Genomic DNA, 21,298 nt, shown 5'->3' on the forward strand with positions numbered 1-21,298 from the left:
GATGGCCATTGCTACATCTTTGCCTGGGTTTAGAGATCTTAGACGGTCGGTGACTCCTATTTTTCTTTCCAGAAACAGATTTTATTTACAGTTATCTCCACATTGTCCAAAAATGAACAAAAAATCAATGCGGGAAGTTAATTCAAGATTTCTGTCATCTTGTAGACTTGCAACAAGTCGACCTTTTCTTAATCCTTGACTTACTTATCTCCCTCGAGCGAAGCGAGAGGGTAATCTTCGCGCGACGAAAACCTTCACTTAGTCTCTCGCCAAGCGAGAGGCAGATTGAGTGACGAATGCGCGAGCGCGAGCGACGAAGTCGCGAGAGGTCGACTTGTTTCGCTTGCAGGGAAGTCAGTCAGAGCCCCAATTTTTGGCGCGAAAAACATGATTGACATTTCTCAGATTTCACACGTTCCGCGCGCGATCCTCTCGAAGGGAGAAAATGGCGGAGGGGACGCCGACCAAAACGTTTTGAAAGTCGTTGTGTCCCCGAACTCGAAAGAAGTTGTTTGTATCCAGTGTGGAGTGTTTGTCAAAAATGTTAACAGACGAAGAAAACTGTTTCATTTAAAATCTCCACCTGAAAAGACACAAGCCTGTTCAAACCTCGAGAGAATTATTTTTGCAGTCCAGATCCAGAAAGCTGCATAACTAATACTCTCTGTAAATCCTGCGCCGAGAAGGATTCCACTTTAGTAAAGAAGATGGAGTCAGTTAAGGAAAGCGTCAACTCTGTGAAAGCTGTCTTGTGTGAAAAACGGGAAGAATTTGCAACGAAACGACGACTTCAGACAAGTGTTCACGAAAGTCCTGAAAGTCATTCACTGACTGCTTCTTGCAACCCGCGGAAGCCGGTAAAACGGGGGGTCACCTTTGCTTCTGCAACTGAGATAGTCACATCTCTAGACGCTTTTGAGGGGCTGTCGGCTGTAAAGGCAAGTACAGTCGAATCCCTATATATCAGGGGTTTCAATCCGTTTCATTAAGGGCCGGGCAACGGGAAAATTTACCGGCTGCGAAGACCATTTTGCCCAGCTGGTTTGACCACTTAGTGGAAAGTTTCCCTTATAATAATTTCGGATCAAATAGTTTTGCCCGCCTTTGCGGAAAACCAGTTTCCCTCCTGCTGAAAACGTCAATGAAACCCCTTCCTACAAAGCGGCCACCTATTAAGCGGCCAGATACATACATACATGACTATAGGTTTACAGGTAACATAGAGATGTGTTTAAAATATATTCACGAATGGAGCATGATATATTTATATTTGATTCAGACTTAAAAGGTGGCTCAAAACAGATTCCTGGGCTTAGATTTTGGTGGATTATTATTACCACTCTTTATCACTTAATGCTACAATCATGCAATCAAAACACTGCCCAGTCATTGGTGAACACGTTGTTATCATTTTTGTGACACAATAGGCTACCATAGCAACAGTATGACCTGCTAAAAACAGCCTTAATTACAGCTTTAAGGGCTTATAATTATAGTCCTGCGATGGACTAGCATCCCATCCAGGGGGGAGTAGAAATACTCCTAGTCGCTTCATGCTACAGAAACCGGGATAAGCTCCGGCCTGATGGGCTACTTGGCTCACATGCAGACTTTACCTTACCTTACCTTGATTCAAAAAAGGCACGGCGAAACTAACGATGGAAATATTATTGGAAAGGACTTATAGAAAGTCTAGTCATCTTGCGGTTGCAAGGCGAGTGAAACTATGGTCGCTAAATGCGAACTCATCAGTTGACTAAACTCACTTAATAGGTCCGCTTAAACAATATTGCCAGGGAACATTTCACTTTAAAGATCTAATTGCAATATTTTTGGGCTTACAGAAGCTGTGGCCTTATTTGCTGACGAAGCCCGATTTTTTCAGATTTAGAGTGTTCTTAGCGCATGTTCTCTTCAAAACGAAGTCGGTGACCCCCATTTTTTTACATTTCCGACATAACAAACTCATCATCTTACAGTGGTAAAAGTCTCAGAAAACAATCAATGTTGAAAATGTTCGCGCGAACGTCGTTAAAATATCTTGGCACAGCGCGTATTACACATGCTTCTCAATGTACAAAAAAATACCTAAACAGACGCAAATGTTTGCCTGGCGTTATTTCCCTCTCCACGGATTTTCAGGTTGCTGTGTGGCTCATTGTATTTGTTACAAATTGAAAGTTTATGTCCACCGTAAAACAAATTACAAGGACGATGAATATTACAACCACTGAGCTTGCCATAAGTACAGCATCAGAAATAAAGATTTTTTTACGCTATACCATAGCATCTTAGTTTTCCCAGTGTGTGGTAACCTTGGTCACCGCCGCTTGCATCCCCAAACCTGAGCTGTTTAACTGGCAGACTTGTCTTGTCAGTGAGGAGACCGCTGTCTTCACGCCATACACGGTCATTCTTATCACAGTTACAACCATAACTGGTGTCTGCACATGAGTTGGTCATCCCGCATGCGCACTTACCACTGCCAGGAGATGCTCCACCCCAGTACGTCATCTTACTAGAATCACGTGACACCCACCAGGCATATATTCCGTACCCCAACATCACTGATTCATAACACTCATACTTGATAAACTGCTCACAGTGTGATGAGACTCTGGTGAGACTTGCCAGCTGGGAGAGACTTGCTCCTGAGTAATGAATGTCGCGTGAGTAGCTACCAGGACCGCTATACCCTCTCACGAGAGTTCTGCTTTCACTGTCATGACTCAAGACTGTCACCCCAACTCCATTCTTGTCACTCATGTCACAGTACACTGCAAATGATGCCAGGCCCTCTGAGCCATCGGGATCAATGACGTAATTCCCGCTTATACTGCTGACGTATTTTCTTATCACCGAACAGGAAGTCGCAGTAACTGGAGAATTGATTTTGACTTTGGCTTCTATTGACGTCAGAGCATTAGTCGCTCTGCAGGTGTAAGATCCTTCATGTGATTTTCTGATATTCCTTATAAGCAATGTTCCATTCAGAAGAACATTGATCCCTACAGGGAGTGAAGACTTGCCATCCTTGGTCCAAGCTATTATTGTTCTCAGGTCACTCTCGGCCACACACGGTAAATAAACACTTGAACCAGACACAGACGACGCTACTTCAAGAGGGGGGCGAACTTTAAACCGCAAACGGGAGAATATAATGAGCTGAGCCTTGCCCATTGCTGACCCCAGAATATTCTCTGCCTTGCAAATGTATGTTCCACCATCACCTCGTGTCACACTGTTGATTGTCAGGGTTCCATTCTTCACTTCAGTTCGGCCTTCAGGCAAGCCACCAACTGCTTTAGACCACGTGATACTGGGAAGCGGCTGACCAGTGACAGTGCAGGCAATGATTATGTTTTGTTTCTCTTCAGCCATCACTCGATTGGATGACAATGAAAGTTGGGGAGTAACTGTCGAGAATGAGAGCAGTTATTATTATTTGGCCAAAATACCTTTTTACGTTCTATTTTACCTCAACTTACACTGAACTTTTAATTTCGCCGAAGCACTCTCTTGTCCCAGCAAATTCTCTGCTCTACAGCTATAAACTCCGTCGTCCCCAGGTCTGACGCCCTTCACGATCAGAGCGCCACTGGCCTCTATCACATGACGACCCACAGGAAGCGATGAATTCAGCTTAGACCACGTGACCTTTGGACTTGGATAACCATCCACTGTACATTTCAAGATAGCTGTCTGACTTTCATTGACTGTCATTCCAACAGGACCCTGGAGCAAAGAGGGAGCCGAAATGGACTGGCCCGCGTCACCTTTGTCACCTTTCATACCCGGCGGGCCTCTAGGTCCCACGGGACCGGGGTCTCCCGGAATTCCAACGTCCCCCTTTATGCCCATGGGTCCTTGACTTCCTATTGGTCCATGTTTACCAGGAGGTCCGTTTGAGCCGGGTCTCCCTGGGGAACCTGGTCTCCCTCGGGTTCCCGGTCTTCCTCGTCTTCCCGTGTTCCCTTTTGGTCCTGCACGGCAGAGCGTGTGATCTTTAGCACAGACTTGGTTTTGCAGCAGACCAAGTTCTTGTTTGATCAATACTTGTACTTCAGAGGCTGTTAGGGTCGATTTCTGTAGTGAATCATCGAGTGAAGAGCGTTTTATTCTTGACAGCGTTTCCTGTTCACCTGTAAAATTAAAATCGTGCACTCTAAGCCATTTGGTATTCAACAGTTTCTGTGATGCAATAATTAGACAAGCTAGTAAAAAAAAGGGATTTCCGTTTCTCTTAGATTGACGGTTTCAGCAACTTACCGTTAGCCTCGTCGAGTATTTATTTTTATTGGGAAAAGAACGGCATATCCCGTTTATTTTTTTTTTCCCTAAACATTCCGTGTCTAGAAACAGCCACTGATAGGGCCTCTCAATCTTGGGCCTCTCCGGTTACAAAAGAAATATAGATGCTGGGCGAAGACGACGCGCATCACAATAATTCAGAACTGAGGTTTATTATAGAACTATCAGTTACATGATGTGAGACTTACCTTTGGTAGGTTGCCAATGGCTGCTTGAAGCCTTAACTTGCCATCGTTCATAATTTTGTTCTACTTTTCGGAGGATTTCTGTCTCCATGTTATCACCGATTGTCACTGAGTGGGAAATCAGTCGATGATGTTCTTGTATTCTGAGTTCCACATGAATAAGCACGAAACAACAGACAACAGACAACAGCAAGCCTGACGCAGAACACAAGCGGTCCAGTGTTTGTCTTCTGTTCGTCTGCTTCGGTCCCCTATCATGTTGCTTCATCGTTGAAGCTAGTAGGCAGACAAAGTTGAGATCTCAAACTGATGCTTAGGACGTCGTCTTTAGTTGTTTCGGCCTTTAGTTCTTCACTATGGGTATGTAAAGACAATAGAAAGCTGGTCGATGTGTCCGAGTTTCATTGAGGAAGGAGAAATTTGATGCTTAATGCTAACAGATGTGAGATAAAAATAGCAAGACTTGTTTGTACTGCGTAGTGGGGATTCAGTTTCACAGGAATTACACTATCACCTTCATATACGTAATTTCAAAGTCTACACAGCATGCTGTAAACGACTGCGGGCTTGATGTTTTTATACACCTAACCTCGAACTGTTTGATTATACTCTGTGTTTCCTAACTGATTTTCCAGTCTCTGTGAAAAGATCTGGTTGGAGGTTACATCTGCCATCTACATTTGGCTATTTAGGATAGGGGAGAAGGGAGCAGGGATGGGAATTAGTGCGTGGATAAAGACTACTCATATGTACTCATGTGATCCACTTGCCGCCAGGATGATATTCGTCAACAAAGGTTTTATTCAGTTGCATGCTCGTCATTTTAAACTTGATACAGCCGGGTTACCATTTTAATGGTGCTGTGATGAATGAATGCTAAAATTTAGAAACATGTACGCATCCGGTCTCAATCCCCTTTAAAAGCTTTAAAGGATGGGAACATTCCTTTCTAACTTTTAAGTCTGATCACCAGCTTTTCTTTCCTATTCGCTGATCGGTTTCATCTGTAAATAGAGTATTTATTATTACTATAATTATTATTATTTTCTTCTGTATCAATACAACAGTACAATAATAGAAAGAACGTTTGTGCAGCTGAGAATAACATCACAAATACGGCAATGAATGTAATTTGGTACTCTACAAAGTTTTATACGGGGAGTCTCCGTCCCACACTCCTCACACCATTTTGACAAAAAAGTAGCCCTTTCACATGCTTTCATCGCCGTCCTGTACCATGAATAAATCGCTAAAAAAGTAAATCTTGTGGTCATTTTCATGTGGTGTTGATAAATTAAATGGTAGAGTCATATGTCTGTTCGCTTAAGGCCCTTTTAAATGACTAAACGAGAGATTCCCGACTCTTTAAAATACCTCAACTTGTGAAATCCCCTTTTATATACCTTAAGTCTGAAAAAGGTACCCCTTTCTGGCGAAGCCTCCCTGTATTAGTCATTATAGGAAGTAGCCCCGGGAAGTAGTGTTCGCTCTAAAGGTCTTAGTGTAGGCCGTCAAATAAAGGAAAAACTGACATGAATCTTCCTTTCACATTGCAGGGAAGCGATAAGAGCCGTTCACCGCTAATGAGCTTGTACGAGACAAGCCTTCTGCACTACACTCCAACTTAGATCGTTCTGGTCTCGTTAGGACAGAATTAGAAACTCATACAGAGAGTAAACAATCTGCCATTGTCTGCATCCAAGCTTGAGCACGTCACAAAAGAACATGATCAGCATAATGGCTATCAAGTGTTACATGATTCATCATCAAATCATTTGGCGTTATTTGGCACACTGTAACGCGACCATTACACGCCTAGGGTACAACCTGCTTGGTGTCGTTTTCACTATTAAAAACGTTAACATTATATATTACTTGGCTGATTCCTGAACTAAAGCCGGCTTTCAAGTCTTAACCTGAATAACAACGGGCATCTTGAGCAATTCTCTTCGAGGTCTTGGATTCACCTGTCAGCGAATCACTCAGTGTTACCTTTTCGTCTCTGAGATAGCCCGACGCAACTTGAGATGCAAACGACGCTGAAAGCGCTTGAAATTTACACGTGCCAATGTCGTAGATAATTTTTTTTTAAGCGTTTCAATGGAAATTAAGAATTATACATGAATAGTCCACGTAAACTAAACCGTATGGAAAAGAAACATCGCTCGCCAGCGGCTGCTATGTTACTTGTACACAAAATGATTGAAGGAGTAACTGCGCGTGTTTCGCGCCACTGAAAATGAGAAGAACCAAGAACTAAAAACTACTGCGAGACTTGTAAGTTGAAGAAGAACTGCACGAGATGGCATTAAAACAAACGTGCGATCGTAATCATTGCTACAAGAAAGAATAAAACTAAATAAGTTGTCTGCTTTGAAGGCATGGAGTGTTCGTATGCGGCCATTTAATATGGTGGCATACAATAAAGTTTCTCTCCCGTGTTAAACGGCATTGTTCTTATGCAAAAATGCTAAATTGTTTGGAAACGACAATATGGCCGACGTGGAAACGTAATATAAATATTATTGTATGTATTTTCTTACGAGAGCCAGATACAACAAAGCGAGATATTGTCGTATGATTCGTCAGACCTGACTTTAACTGACAAATTGCAATTGCCACTATATATAGTTGCGTTTATCTCGTCTTGTGAATGAAATGCTAACAAATTATCTCTTGTCATTGTGAAAAGTTTGAAACCAGAGTACCAGTAGCTTGTATCTGAGTGTGATCGTCTGACCATTGGCGAGGGAAATTCTGAAAAAAACTATTGATGGTGATTGATGTTTCTACATCATGAGCACAGGTCATCTTCAGAGTCAAGTGAACAGTGTTTGTCAGTCGGTGGTGTTTTAAGTCTGGTCTGTTAAAACTGATTGGTCAGTTTAGCCGTAATGGTATTGGTTGCAAGACTCGTGTTAGAGTTTGTCAACAGCCATTGTACTGTTCCAGTAAGTTTCGACCCATCAATATATTGGACGCTTTACACCATAATATATTGAAATTTATTGAAATGACGATACAAGCAACACTTGCAATTTCTACTGCTATCACTCTAAGGTCTACCAGTTTACAGCAGGTTATGAATATTCTCGAAGTAAAGCGTACAAACGTATTGCTTTTAAAGCACTACAGTTTTACCCCCTACATGGTAGTAAGTCAACTAGCGTAATGTTTAGATATATGTTGATACATTTTGCTATTATTGGATTACTATTTTAAGCCTTCCATCTTTGTTGAAGTTCGCACGCTTTCCGGCTTTACTGGAGGTGGAAATTCTTGTAGTACACCACGTTCTTGTAGCCATTGGCCACCAGAACACCACCACGGTTTTTGATTGGATAGCGCGGGTTCCATGACGTTACCAACGTGCCCTTCAAGTACACTTTCACTTCGCCTGAAGGGGAAGCTGTTGATACTGTCAACTTGACATGAAACCATTCTGCTCCTTTGGGGGGACCGTTAGGGCAGGTACTAGATACAGCTCCGTCAAACTTGGGTTGGCCTTTGTAAACATAACCTGTCTGGAAGCATCCGCCAGCTGAATGAGGCCTGAAAATCAGAAATAGCATAGCAAGTGGCATAATTAGGGAAAAGGTCTCTACGCAGCTCACAGTGCGTGACTATTCCTCACGTACAAGCAAATATATTAATGCGTTAATAAGCTTTTAATTGACGTTGTTGCCAAAGAACGGAGACCTTTATTTACTTTTTTATATATAACTTTTTACTTATGTGTTAACTTAACTTATATAAGACTGTACTTTCTCACGTTTAGCCCTACATGGGTATGAATATCTTGTGTAGCTTGTGTCAAAATATCTTAATTTCAAATTTCTTGTTTTCCATCCGTACATACCAATGTTGAGAAGACATACAAAATGTTAATGTCGTTATTGTTGCTTTAAGACGTATCGAACCCATTCTGAGGTTAGGAACTCAATAACAAATACCTTTTAAAAAAACCTCAAAAGCTATCCTTCCAGCAAGGCACTGGTTTCAGTTTCCACAGGAATTTTGATTAACCTTTAAATTTATACCCTGATTATTCAACCCTTCAGTTCGTCCCTGGAAGCGAAAAATCTCAAGCTGTCGGAATCGATCTATACCGTTACTTTCGATGCGTTATACTTTAGAAACATAACACCTCTTCGTCAGCCCAAACCATCCCCAACAGTTACCATGTGAGATTATTATATTATTGAAAGCTCAATTTCAAATAGATATTTTTCAAACCTGAAATAAACGAAGTCATAGTTGTCCTGATCTTCGATGTTAAAGAACACTCCCAGATGACCAGAGTTCACTCCGAGCCATCCTATGAAGTTAAACAGATCAACTGACAGCTGATAGTCTGTGGACTGTCCACCATCTTTCAAGTAGGTCGCTTGACGAAAGCCATCCAGAGGCCACTTCCCATGATCTGCATCGAGTTTGACGTAGTCTGGATATTAGACTGTCTTGACACACCTCTTGCTGACGTAAAATTGAGGGACGATTTTCAACTTCCTGAAGAGGACCACGTTCTGGTAGCCATGGAACGTGAATGCCCCTCCCCTGGCCCTTGGAGAAAAATCGGACTTGATAGATGTAACCAGGTCGCCGGCGAGGTATACTTGCACGTCTTTATTGTTGACCTTGATTGATACTGTGAACCAGACACCGCCTTTCGGAGGACCTTTAGAGCACGCCTTACTCTCAACAAAAGTTGGGTTTCCACTGGACATGTACCCTGTCTGATAACAGCCACCAGAGTTGTGTGGTCTGTGAGCGAGAAGTTCAAATGTTAAATATGGGAACTTGCTTTGTTAAATTTGAATCCCTCCACTATGTTTCCCTCGAGAGATTTATGGGGCAGCAAGCATACAACAGTTTATTTTAAAACAAAGGCGCGAGATTAGTCACCGCGAAACTCAATTAAGCATATCGTCAATCGAAAACCCATCTTTAAAGTAAGGAACTCAAGCGATACATCTTCGCTACTCACCTGAAGTAAACAAAGTCAAAGTTGTTTTCATCCACAGCATTGAACAGCACACCAGGATGTCCACTGTTTATGCCCTGCCATCCCGCTTGATTCAGTAGCTCCGCTGACACCATGTACGCCTGGAATGATTGGTCAGCGGGTTGAGAGAGAACACGACACATGCCTTTAGTAGAGGTCGTCGCATCCAGTTTGTAAAATAAAGGATACTTTATCATAACTTTGCAGTTTGCCACAGCATATACTGTGAACTGTTTTCCATCTATTTTACAAAGAAAGGAAAGGACAATCATGTAATCAAACTATCACTGAACCATGCTCTATGCTAAGAAACTGATGGTGGTGGGTCCGAGGGGAGGGGTAAGATAGGGGGGAGGGAGGGGGTAGTTGCACAAAATAGAAATGGATTTTGTGACTTGCCTATGGGTTTTCCTGATAAAACAGAGAGTTGAAAATACTCAAGCAATCAAAAATTCCGGCTCTGCCTTCCTCTTCTTTTCTCGTCTAAACCATCAACCAGGTGGTTTCTAACGAACGAAAGCCGTTTTGTTACAACAGCGACAAGAATAAGAAAGTTGAACACTATTTTTTCTAGGGAAAATCTTCTCCCAAATCCTCCATATCCTCCATTTTCAAAACACTGCTCTTCACATTTTTACGCCAGCAATCCGCCGGAACATTCTGACTTCCGTTCAAGATTTCTTTGCTTTCAATCAGCCAATCAAAATAATCCGTTTCTCGTGCCAAGGCCCCGCCGGCTAAGAAACTCAAAAGGGCTATGGAGACGATAATGTCTTGGATACTGACACGTTTTTAGCCCTGGGGTTATTATTTGTTCCTATTTAAATAAAACAAAATATTCTTTGGATTTTGTTCCCCTTGAATAAATACTTCATACGGAAAACTGATACTGTTTGTTTAAAAGGTTGCTCAAGCATGGAAAAATGGGAATCCATAGTGTAAATGTTAATTGATACAGGACGACTTTAGCCTGACATCTACTAACACTGGGTTTAATAGCCTGCGAACAGGCTCCTGGCGAGGACGGAAAAAAATTTTCGGCGAGCGCGAAACAGAAGAATTCGGAGAGCAAAGCGATCGGGGCGGGGACAGCTTCGTTCGGGCTCACCGGGAGCCTGTTCGCAGGCTATGGGTTTAATGGTGTTTGAGCAATTAATCGCGGCCCTTTTATTATGTATAACTGACATAGGACGCGGACATACAAAGACGAATTAACAGAGATTAACTGAGATTGCGGAGTGAAAAAGAAAAAAATTAAGATTGAGTTGTGGCGAGCCGTCAATTCAAAGAATTACACTATAAGCTCTTGGTTAAGTTCCACCATCCTTTAGGAGTGTCTTACAACTCTTTGTTAACACGAAGCAAATCTTTACAGCTTATTTTTGCAAAAACATAGGAATCCCAGTTTTTCGAAATTCCAAGGAAAACTATAAGGGATTTGAAAAATCAAGTACTTAGAGAAATCGAGGGTAAAATTACAGTGTTCGACTGAGGGGTTTTAATTAATTTGGGAGGTTCGAAATCAAGGGTTGGATAGCGGGAGTTTGTTCGATTCTTACATAATTGAAAAATTGGTGGGAAAAAAAGGTTTTGTAGCCATGTGGTTATTTACTTATCTTCTCATATTAAAGTGAATCAACCACTATACGAAATTTTCCAGTCCACATGAATAAACATTCACACGCTTAAGCAACTCTTGACAGTTCTGGTATCCACTTGCTTATTCAGGTGTTTTCTTCTGAAAAAGGTTTTGCTTTGAGCAAAGAAAGATATGAACAGACAAAAAAGGGTCCTTGTTGGTTATCGTGTTAAGATATTATTATTGTTTCTCTCGCGAATTCGATCGGAATAGTCATGCACTTGAAATGTAGATGTAAGTTCCAAACATTTCGATTAACATTGTCGATTGTGCTAACGAGGCAATTGCAAAGCAAGGAAGCTTAATTGAAACAGATGAATTAGTTGAATTTTTGTATCTTGTCCTGGCTGAGAGTCAGTTCAAATTAAATGGATCAGTTCCGTGATGAATTTCTGTCAGCTTTACAGATCATAACTCTTCGCTATGACTTTCTTGCTGTGATCTTATTTTAAGGAGATGTTCCTGGTAGTGTATCGGGAGTTATTTCTCTTGTCTGACCCTCGAAAAAAAGTTTCGGCCCTCAAATATGGCGATTTTATTCTTCGCTATTTCAATCGAAGGCTATCGCAGATGGGCGGGACAAAACAGGACAGTATAGCGACCATGTATCGGTTAGATGCCATAAAGATGAGAAACATTGATGAATAAAATTGCATTACGCTACAGACAACTTAATTATAGCATTTGCAGAGGATGCCACATCAGTTTTAGCTGATTCCATTCAGTTCCGTTCCTCTAACCGGATCGAATTAGAAATTGGACTGAATGTTGGTTGGTTTTCGACTGGTAAACTCAAACCAGTTTTTCAACGGAAAATCTCAACAGTAGTGCTTAAAAATTTTGCGACACGTTTTTATTGTCTTCCTGAAACCCCTAGAACTATTTGCCTTTCCGCGTAAGAGCGAGGTTTCCAGAACTGCTCCAGCTTGGTTAATTTTGTAACGGTGCATAAACATCCCTATTAATAATTTGGATCTTATCAATCATTTTCTTTAAACGATCGTACCTCCTGCACAGCTTTCACCACCAAGGAGTTTGTCATGTGCTTCAACTTTCTTCTCTAAATGCGCTTGCTTAAGGACGACAGTCTCCAGAACCCCGCACTGTTTATCTAAGTGGATTGAAAACACACCATTCAGTAACAAGAAGACACAGGCAATGAAGGACACAGAGAGACGCATGTTGCTGAGTTGCGCTCGATCTTTGCACTGAAGTGATGATCAAATTAGCAGTCGCTGACATAGACCGCTGAAACAGAAAAATTCCCCAGATGCTCCAATCAGAGCCTAGCACCAGTTCTCGTACGGTCATCATTACGTGACAGTGCCATAGAAATTTTTGATCAAAATCGAACGCAACGTTTGTTGATCCAACTGTTTTAGATAATATGAGCCTTCAGTACAAAGACACAAATTAAGGGTGCGAAGGAAATATGAATTAAGTAGATTTCTTTGAATATATTCAGCTATTGTTTAACCAGCGAGAAAATACTTGCTAGAGTTATTCATAACGTATTGTTTTGAGTCAGGTCGCATTTAGTTGATTTTAATTTATTTAATCATAATTATGACTACGGAGTAAAAATCGTCAATTAATCCGCGAGTAATGGTTGTGTATCTTACAAATAAGAGTTTTAGTTTTCTTTTCGTTAACAACGAGTTGGGGTCAGTTCCTTAATCGTCATTTTTATATACCGGTAACTGTCTTAATAGTTGATGAACGTCTTGAAATAATGTTTTGATTTTGCGTTGTAAATATTTATAAATTCAAGTTGACTGATAAAGCCAAGTTCATCGGTTGAATAATCAGAGTTAGTCTGTTATGTTGCGTGACACAGCCTGACACCGCTTCCTGTATTTACAGAAAAACATGAATAAATAGTTTATAGCTAGAGGTCTTTTTTTTTGCCCTTGACAGATGAGTCAGGTGACTTGTGAGTGATTCAGAAATTGAAAAACTGTCTGTCGATTCAACTCCAAATTGTTTTGTCTTTGCTGAATTCAGAAGAATAACTGTTCGCCGCTCACACTCAACGAATGTAATCAAATTAAATCGAGAATGAAGGTAAAAAATAATTTCATTTGCGATCGAGCAGCAATTTAAGGGAGCTTAAGCGATGACCACGGCAATCCCGAGGACGACGCTCAGTAAAAAATGAATTTATATTTTACCTTCGAATTTCGTAATTGTCTAGATCTGTTCAGTACGTGCGCCTGTCGGATTCGGAACTTTCTCAAACCAATTAAATATATATGTAATGTTGACTGGAATGCCAGCGTTCAATTCCAAACCAAAATGGGGAAAATTAGCCACCGCCGTTCGCGTTCTCCAAAATATGCAGAAATTCGTCATTTCACGGTGTTGTTTTGCAGAGAACGGGTGGCGTTTTATATTATTATTATCATTAAATAATCTTTAATGAGGAGGCCTACGTCACAAAGTGGTTTTCGTTGCCGTTGAAGTCGCGGTTTGCTTAAGCTCCCTATTGTCAACTCCTAAGTCGGAATTAGGAAATTTCCCATGGTTTGAAACTTACTTTTTGGCTGAGCACGACCCATCCGCAAATTGCCCCCTCAACCCCACCGAAGGTGTAGGTCCTGCAACCACAATCCCTTGTGTCGTGTGCTCAGTGTGTGGGGATTCGGGTGATTTGTCTGCTGGCTGGCAAAGTTCTACAAGGAAATTTTCTGGGAAGTAGAAGTTAACACACTTCGGCTGGGAAAAAAGAAACATATCGGAACAGATATAAATTTGCCCAAAAAATTGTTGAAAAAAAATGATTTGTTTGTTACTTCGCAGCCATAATGGTCCCAGACGATTTCTGACACATTAGTACGTTATATCCCCAAGGTCTGAGATCCCTCCACAGCAAATTAAGGCTAAATATTAATTAGGAAAACGATTTTATGGTTGCTTGGTAGAGCGGCGTCAATTGCACAGACTGCAACATCATTTCAGGGTTCTTCTTTATACGCCCTTCACATTGCTGTATATTTACAACGTTTTACCATGGGCTATTTATTTTTACATTCACTCAAAACTATTGTTTTGGACGAGACGTCCCTTTCAAACCCAAACCCAATCATTGGTTTTCCAAACACAATATTCCCTCCCAAAATCGGCCGTTCCCATTGCTACATCCCCGCACCACCCGCCTCCCTCCCCCTCCCCATCCCCCTTATTTGCCTTAAAATCACAACTAGGCCCAGTTTATGCATGTAGACATACACATAGACCGGAACTGACCTATTTCGCGGGAAAAGAAGCCTAAAAATAGAGCACCCTGTAAAATTGCTTTAGTATGGAAATTGCACGCTTCTAGTGATGGGCTCCTGAGTCAAGAGATTATAATCACTTGCTTGAGTTAGATCAGTTAAAATCTACCTCTTGAACGGTTCAAAACGCAATTCGAAGACCACAAACTTGACGTCTGGTGACCCCTGGCGGTTCACCGTTCGCGGGGTACTTGAATCAAAACGTTCCTTATGTTACAGTCAAATCTGTATTAGGCGGACACTCTCGGAACCCGTGCTAGTGTCCGCTTAATACGGAGTGTCCGTTGAAAACAGGTTCCCTCAGAATTGGTCTTAAAGTGTCATATTAATATTCGTCAGTATCAAAAGCAAAAGACCTTGAAAGCGTCAACTAGCATTTTCGTGAACGGTCAAGAGCTCTGAAATACCGTATTTCCATAAACAATGACAAATATATGAGGTGAAGTGATTTAAGGTAATTCCCTAAGAATTGTTCTACTATCAAACCTTTTTTGAAACTTGGCATAATTAACATTCATGATATGAACATTAAAAAAATACAAAAAAAAAAAAAAAATGGGGTCACCGTGCTTGTTTACGCGTGAGCTGGCTCTTAAAATGGGGTATTTTTTAACGGTTGTGCGTTTAAAATTCGAATCACCTTCATACAGAATTAAATCTTGGTTATTTGAAAGACACAGAATTTTATCTTGAAAGTAAAGCTTCTTTTATTATTCACATAAGCAGTATTGCTTCATTTAAGCCGTTTTAGATTGCCTGGTTGTGGGAACATTGCACTTTTTCGGACAGTTCCGAGGTTAACTTGAAGTCCTCGCCTTGGCCAAAATACACCAAGCACGGAACTATTTTCCAAAAAATAATTCATGTTTTACTATCAAACTTTTTTTCTTCTTCAAATATGTTCTTTATTAGACTGTTCTTAGCAAATATCTGAAAAAAAAAATCGGGGGTCATCCTGCTCCTTTAAGAGAAAAGGAGCATTTATTTCGCTATCGAGCTTAGTTTGAGGGAAATCTCTTACGTTTTGTACGCGCAAGCGCTCATGTGGGCGCGGTAATGACGCGAAAATCGTGCGCAGTAGGGACGCGCAATGCAATACTAAGGAATCACCTTAAGTATACAGTAACAGTATCTATATTGATCGAATCATGTGAAGATTTACTAAATCAAACAAGCACAAAAGTTCTGTGAAAACAAAACCGAATAACAAAAGATTGCATTTATGTGACATCTCAGTTTGTTGGCAAACTTAAATGACCGATCTACTAATACGTGGACAAAAAAAATCATGCATTCTTTTTGTAGTGTCCGTTTGATACAGGTTTCTAACAATAGAAATGACCATAAAGTCAAGTTTAAGGTGTCCGCGTCCGCTTAATAGAGGTGTCCGTTGAATACAGATACTTTTTACTGTAAACTGTGGGAAAAGAAATATGGGACTTGCACTACTGTCCGCTTAATAGAGAGTGTCGGCTTAATATGGGGTCCGCTTAATAAAGATTTTACTGTATATCAAGAGAATAGGATCACAATCTCTTGGTTATATCAAATAACGAACCACGAGTTTAAAATATTTAGGCTGAAGCCTTCGCGGTCGACCATCCGTGACAGCTTCTTAATTTACAAAGCGGAAAAATTGAGGTTAGCGTCGTTAAGGAAAGTTTTAAGTTTATCGTCGTTTCGCACGTTCGCGCACTATGGCAAGAGAAGGATGTTAAAACATACCACGTTGTTTATAATGACTATCATGTTTGGTTTTTGCCAGTCTAAAGGTGTGTAGCGAGCTTTGAAAGATTTGGTAGTGTGTGTTCAAATTCACCTCCCACACAATATAATAATATGCTTTGAGACCAGACGTTGCCTATTGGCATCTTGCGTGTGCTTAAAAACAAGTAACCATTTTCGCACATCTATTGTGTGTTGCGTATGACAAAAATGATATCAAGGCTGAAAACCCCTTGGGGGGGGGGGGGTACTCCATTATATGGGCTATATAGGTATATGCGGCCCCAAAGGGTGTGGTTTTTCAGCCGTTTTGGTCATAAATAGGGTATCAATTTTAGCTGATTTTGGCCATTTTGGTCATAAATAAGGTATGGTTTTTGCACTCTAGCCTTGATATGGGTATGCTTTAAGAAGAAGCCACTTTTTCATCATTATCGAAAAGAAGATCAACAAAAGCCCTTCACAAATTATGTTTGCGGTAATTTAACATTGGTCTGAACTAGGGAACCTATTATAACGCAGGTCAGAAATAGGGGTTTGATTTAATAGTCAGGTCATAAATAGGATTTCGAATTTTTGGTCAGGTCATAAATAGGGTAGGGAATATCGCAGATTTTGGTGATAAATAGGGTAAGGGTTTTGGTAAGCGGGCCGCACACCCCTACCTAATTTTTCTGGGAGTATTCCCTCCCCCCCCCCGGGAAAAAAAAACCCTTAGAAGAGCCAAATAGCGAGGTTTCCAAGCAGATCTTTTGTGCTTGGCTCTTCTTCGGTGAGTTCAAATAGGTACGCTACGCCATACAAAAAACAGTATCGACACCATCCCCACGAGTCGAATAAAGCTGTGTTTTTTTCCCGGAGGCTGAATTCATAACACTTTGTGACCTTTCGTGACATGCAAAAGCTCACCGCAAACAGTCTCCTGGTTAAATGCTTTGTCAAGAACAAAAGTTCTGAATAAAAACAATGAGTTATTACTACATTGCGTAGTAGTCCAAAGCTCTATAGGGCAGTTATATTTTGATAACTGCACGACCTGCGACCCTCCTAAAGCAAAAGCTGCGAAGGTCAATAGATATATACTTGGTAAGTAATGAACTGGCTACGTACATCATTAAGTTCTGACATGAAAATAGTTTCAAGAAAATGGTTAACTCGATTCCAAACTGCCAAAGACTCGCCTTCTAAATTCCCGGTTGGATGTATCATGACCAAGCGAATCATGTATCAGGACTACGCGGGTGTGGAACTTCAGCCTTTTGAGTCCCGTAAGAATTCAAACGCACACATACTTATTTAGCAAGGCGCTTTTAGTTAAGTATTTCATACACTGTCAAAGTCGCAACGTACTGAGTGACTTAACAATTGCGAGAAAACTTGCACTATACTTGATGACACAACACGGCAACCTTTATAAAGCTGTTAAGAGAGCGTTTGCATTACTCTCAGAGCGGAATTAAAATGTCAACTGGAGTGGCTGAACGAACAATAGTTGGGCTAGCAAACAACTGTGTCTTCACTGAAACACATCGTTCCAGTCAAATACATAAGCTTAATCCTTCAAAGGCTAGAATTCTAGATCATGGTATTGCGTTTTAATGCGATATTGCTCTTGTGTTGCAGGAATACTTGTAATCCGTAATTCTAGATGAAGAGTGCTCTTGTCATTTTACTTGTGATGTGTATCATTCTTTTTACACCGCATGAAAGGTCTGTATCATAGACACGTAGGTTAATTCAGTTTGCGACGGAATCAACGATATATCCAAGAAAGACAAAATAGGAAAAGGTTGTTTCTTAGCTTTGTGGGTAAACTTTAATTAGGTAAGGGGCGTTCCTTCAACTAATGTAAGTTGGGCTCCTGTTGAAACGGTCAGAGATCTGCGGTATAGAGAAAGAATTCGAATAGAACTGAACATTTTATGCCTGAATACGCATTGGTAGCCATTAGGGGCGCTGTTATATTATTGGTTTCTATTTGCTGGCAAACGCAGCTAGTGACGCAATAAGTGATTTGCATGATGGCGTCATATGACTACATCTACCAGAATCCTTCACTTTTTCTGTTTCTTATGCCAGTTAGGGTAATTGTTATTTAAACCCCACAGGGGCTTCAAAATTTAAATAATAAAGAGAAAACGAAAGGAATTCTGGTAGTTATAGTCAAATGACGACAACGTGCAAATCTGCTATTAAAGTTAACTTTGCAATAGCTGGTTTTCACATGACGTCACTAAAATTCGAACCACAAAACTATTGATCTTCGTGAGTTTTACTTCAATGATGTATAAGAGCAGCTGAAAACTAATATTCATACAAATTTTCGCTCCGAATGGGTTTTTGGTTTTGTGATACACTACGCTTGAATTTCTAAGCTTTTGCGTGACGCGTCATTTACGTGACGGTATAGAGAGCTGTCATGATGGTTAAAAACGTGTCTTATTTCGGGGAACTTGGCTATCTGAACAGTTTATGTCTCAGAAAAAACATTATTTTAATGTTTTAGAATTTCTCGAGGGATAAATTCACGTTTTTGTAGCAAAACTCAGTGACAGATGTTTCTGTTGGTTTTCGGCGGCCATGTTGGTGCCCATACGGATAGGCACCAGCATGGCATCTCCATACAAATCTCTATAAATTTGGATAAAAAATTTCTCCGCATATCTCGCATAAGAAAAATTGCTGTGACCAGAATTTTGGCGAGAGTCTTTGCATATTTACTTTCTTTCATTTCCCAGATTCTGGACTTTATCTATTGACCGGTTTTGATTTTTATTTTGAGCTATTTTGAATTGCGTGACATTGAAAACCAGTAATAAGATTCAGCTGACCATCAGTTTTTAGGTTAGTACTTGATGTAAGATCACTTATAATGTCCCGAATTTTAATTGAAGTTTCTCGTGACCCCTGCAGCCTTGGTACTTCTGTAACCCTGTTGCTCCTGTAACCCTGTTGCCCCTGTAACCTTATTGACTAAGCAACAAGGCTACAGAAGCAGTAAGGTTACAGAAGCAACAAGGTTACAGAAACAGAAGAAACAAGGTTAAGGTTAAAAAGCAAGAGTAATAAAGTCAGGACATTATACGTAATCTTACATGAAGTACACACCAGTTTTTATGTTTGCATTTTTTTTGTTGTTGTTACAGTGACGCTAATGCGTATAAGCGTCGTCGTCGGAGTTTACTCAAAGTTCATGTTCGAAGCCCAAGGGACCTGCAGTTTGATGGTAACTTTGCTGACACTCTGGAGACTGAGCTCGAAGACCATGATAGCAACAATTCCGAAGGGAACTGATTTGCATTTTTTTTCATTGAATAAACTAAAATAACTGATACAAATAGTAATAATGTAATTCTTACTCACTTTCTTTGGGTGGCGAAATGGACATAAGAAAAACTTTAGTTTCTATTAAAAAAAAAAAACAACAATTCAACGCTTCCGTGCGCACTTCATATTGATGTACATGATTGTTTCCTGGGCAGCTTTACTCTCTAAATCAATACCATACAACTTTTTACCACCTGATGCTACATGCTACAATATTGGTATCACACAAGAGACTATCTTGTATCCCACAAACGCCCAATCACCAGTGAACAAGTTGTGCTCTTCCTCATGGCATATTACCTTATTACATGAAATTTTCGCGACACGTTAATTTTGCGAATTTCGCGATTTAAAGAAAATCCCGAAATTAAACTGACGCGAATAATCTAGTGAAGCGAGCATAACATATGACGTGAAAATTAAGTGACTCATACTATGTTACTGTTGAGATATAGTCCCGCCGTTGCGTTTTTGTAAATTTTGACGTCATTGTACCTTTGTTAAATTCAAGGACATGTTAAAGTAACATTGCCACGGAAATAGACCGTGTGTTACTCAAAAACGCGAAGTTGAAATGATTCAAAATACAAAATTGTCGGAAAACCGCGGAATTTAAGTGTTGCGAAATGTGCGTACCACAACATCGCGAAATACACGTGTCGCGAAAATTTCATGTAATAAGGTAGGTTACCATCCAGCGTTCGCCCAGCTTGGCCTTCCCTGATCCCCAAGTTCAGCGATACCACGAGAAAGCGCGGTATTGTAGTGGCTTACATCCCTTGGTTCACCTTGGCGCCGGCTCTTCTACCCCGCAACGACCGAAACAACCATACTTATGTTTGTTTTAAACAGCCAGCAAAACTATGTTGACGTAACCCCATTATCCGTCTTACACATACCGTGTGACACTTCTTTTGAATCACGAGCTACTGGACTGGAACATTGCCCAGAAACGCTGTCCTTTTCCCTGTCAACTTTCCAGACTAGTCACTTTTCAGTTCGTTCGACGTCACTCCTTAGAGGTTTGACTACGACTCACTTACTGTGCCTATCCCCACCCCCTCCTCCCCACACCATTGTCGTTGGATAACAAAACAACACGCGACTGAGATGCCACCTATCATGTGTTGGATGGTGACTTTACAGACCAAATACAAGATATTCGCAACCACGTGGACAAGCTCAAACCAACAACAGTCGGTACCTTAAGCGATAGTATTGACCTACATTCTATTTGGCCCAACCCTTTTATTTCCATTTTCGACACCTTTTTTCTGTTTACTCCTCATTAACATATTGTGGTCGCACCACTCTTCCTGCTACTAGGGAACTTAAGCAGCGACGACGACGCCGAGGACGACGCCTAGTAAAAAGTGAATTTGTATTTTACAAGCGAAATTCGCGATTTTCTAGATCTGTGCGGTACGCCAATGGCTCTAAGAACGTGCTCAGGCTAAATATGCAATGACAGCGTTCAATTCCAAATGAAAATACGAAAATAAGCTGTCGTCGTCCACGTTCAGTAGACGACGCAGAACTTGGTCATTTCACGTTGTTGTTTTGCAGAGGACGGAAAGAAATATCCAAAGTTTTTTAACGCACGTGCACAGCTATTGTTTTGCTCATTAAACCTTTTGTTTTGTGACGTTCTCGTTGCCGTCGTCGTCGTGGTTTGCTTAAGCTCCCTACTACATCTGCTACCACTGGTCTACCATTACGTGAAAGCTGTTTACTCTGATCGCACTTTGTTGGCCTTTTGTTTTTTCTTTTTGTTCCTTTAGCAAAAGAAAACACTGAAAAAAATCATCTTCATAAATCACGAAATATTTTG

The 21,298-nt window shown here is 40.8% G+C and overlaps 1 protein-coding gene and 1 pseudogene across 2 annotated transcripts; both read right to left on the bottom strand.

The window, feature by feature from the left end:
- Positions 1 to 607: 607 nt before the first annotated feature.
- On the bottom strand, positions 608 to 4,887 carry LOC145465743 (uncharacterized). Its single transcript, XM_081449509.1, has 3 exons — positions 4,500 to 4,887; positions 3,489 to 4,142; positions 608 to 3,416 (listed from the first exon to the last, which is right to left on the bottom strand). Exons 1-3 carry the CDS (start codon positions 4,762 to 4,764, stop codon positions 2,272 to 2,274), a joined length of 2,064 nt encoding a protein of 687 aa, XP_081305635.1. The 5' UTR covers positions 4,765 to 4,887; the 3' UTR covers positions 608 to 2,271.
- A 2,758-nt stretch (positions 4,888 to 7,645) lies between these two features.
- LOC145466296 (putative skeletal organic matrix protein 7) lies at positions 7,646 to 19,482 on the bottom strand (annotated as a pseudogene). The gene is made up of 5 exons (XR_014041865.1): positions 19,335 to 19,482; positions 12,147 to 12,348; positions 9,484 to 9,742; positions 8,733 to 9,260; positions 7,646 to 8,048 (listed from the first exon to the last, which is right to left on the bottom strand). The product of XR_014041865.1 is annotated as a putative skeletal organic matrix protein 7 (transcript).
- Between the last annotated feature and the right edge of the window lie 1,816 nt (positions 19,483 to 21,298).

The sequence above is a fragment of the Orbicella franksi genome, chromosome 13 (genome assembly GCF_964199315.1).
Source record: "Orbicella franksi chromosome 13, jaOrbFran1.1, whole genome shotgun sequence".
Taxonomy (NCBI): Eukaryota; Metazoa; Cnidaria; class Anthozoa; order Scleractinia; family Merulinidae; genus Orbicella; species Orbicella franksi.

What these genes read in the sequence shown, in the direction of transcription:
- LOC145465743 (XM_081449509.1), bottom strand. Translation starts at nt 4,764, where the DNA reads ATGAAGCAACATGATAGGGGACCGAAGCAGACGAACAGAAGACAAACA. An exon ending in CCATTGGCAACCTACCAAAG is followed by an intron (nt 4,143 to 4,499) that starts GTAAGTCTCACA and finishes TTAATTTTACAG; the next exon opens with GTGAACAGGAAACGCTGTCA. An exon ending in GGCGAAATTAAAAGTTCAGT is followed by an intron (nt 3,417 to 3,488) that starts GTAAGTTGAGGT and finishes CATTCTCGACAG; the next exon opens with TTACTCCCCAACTTTCATTG.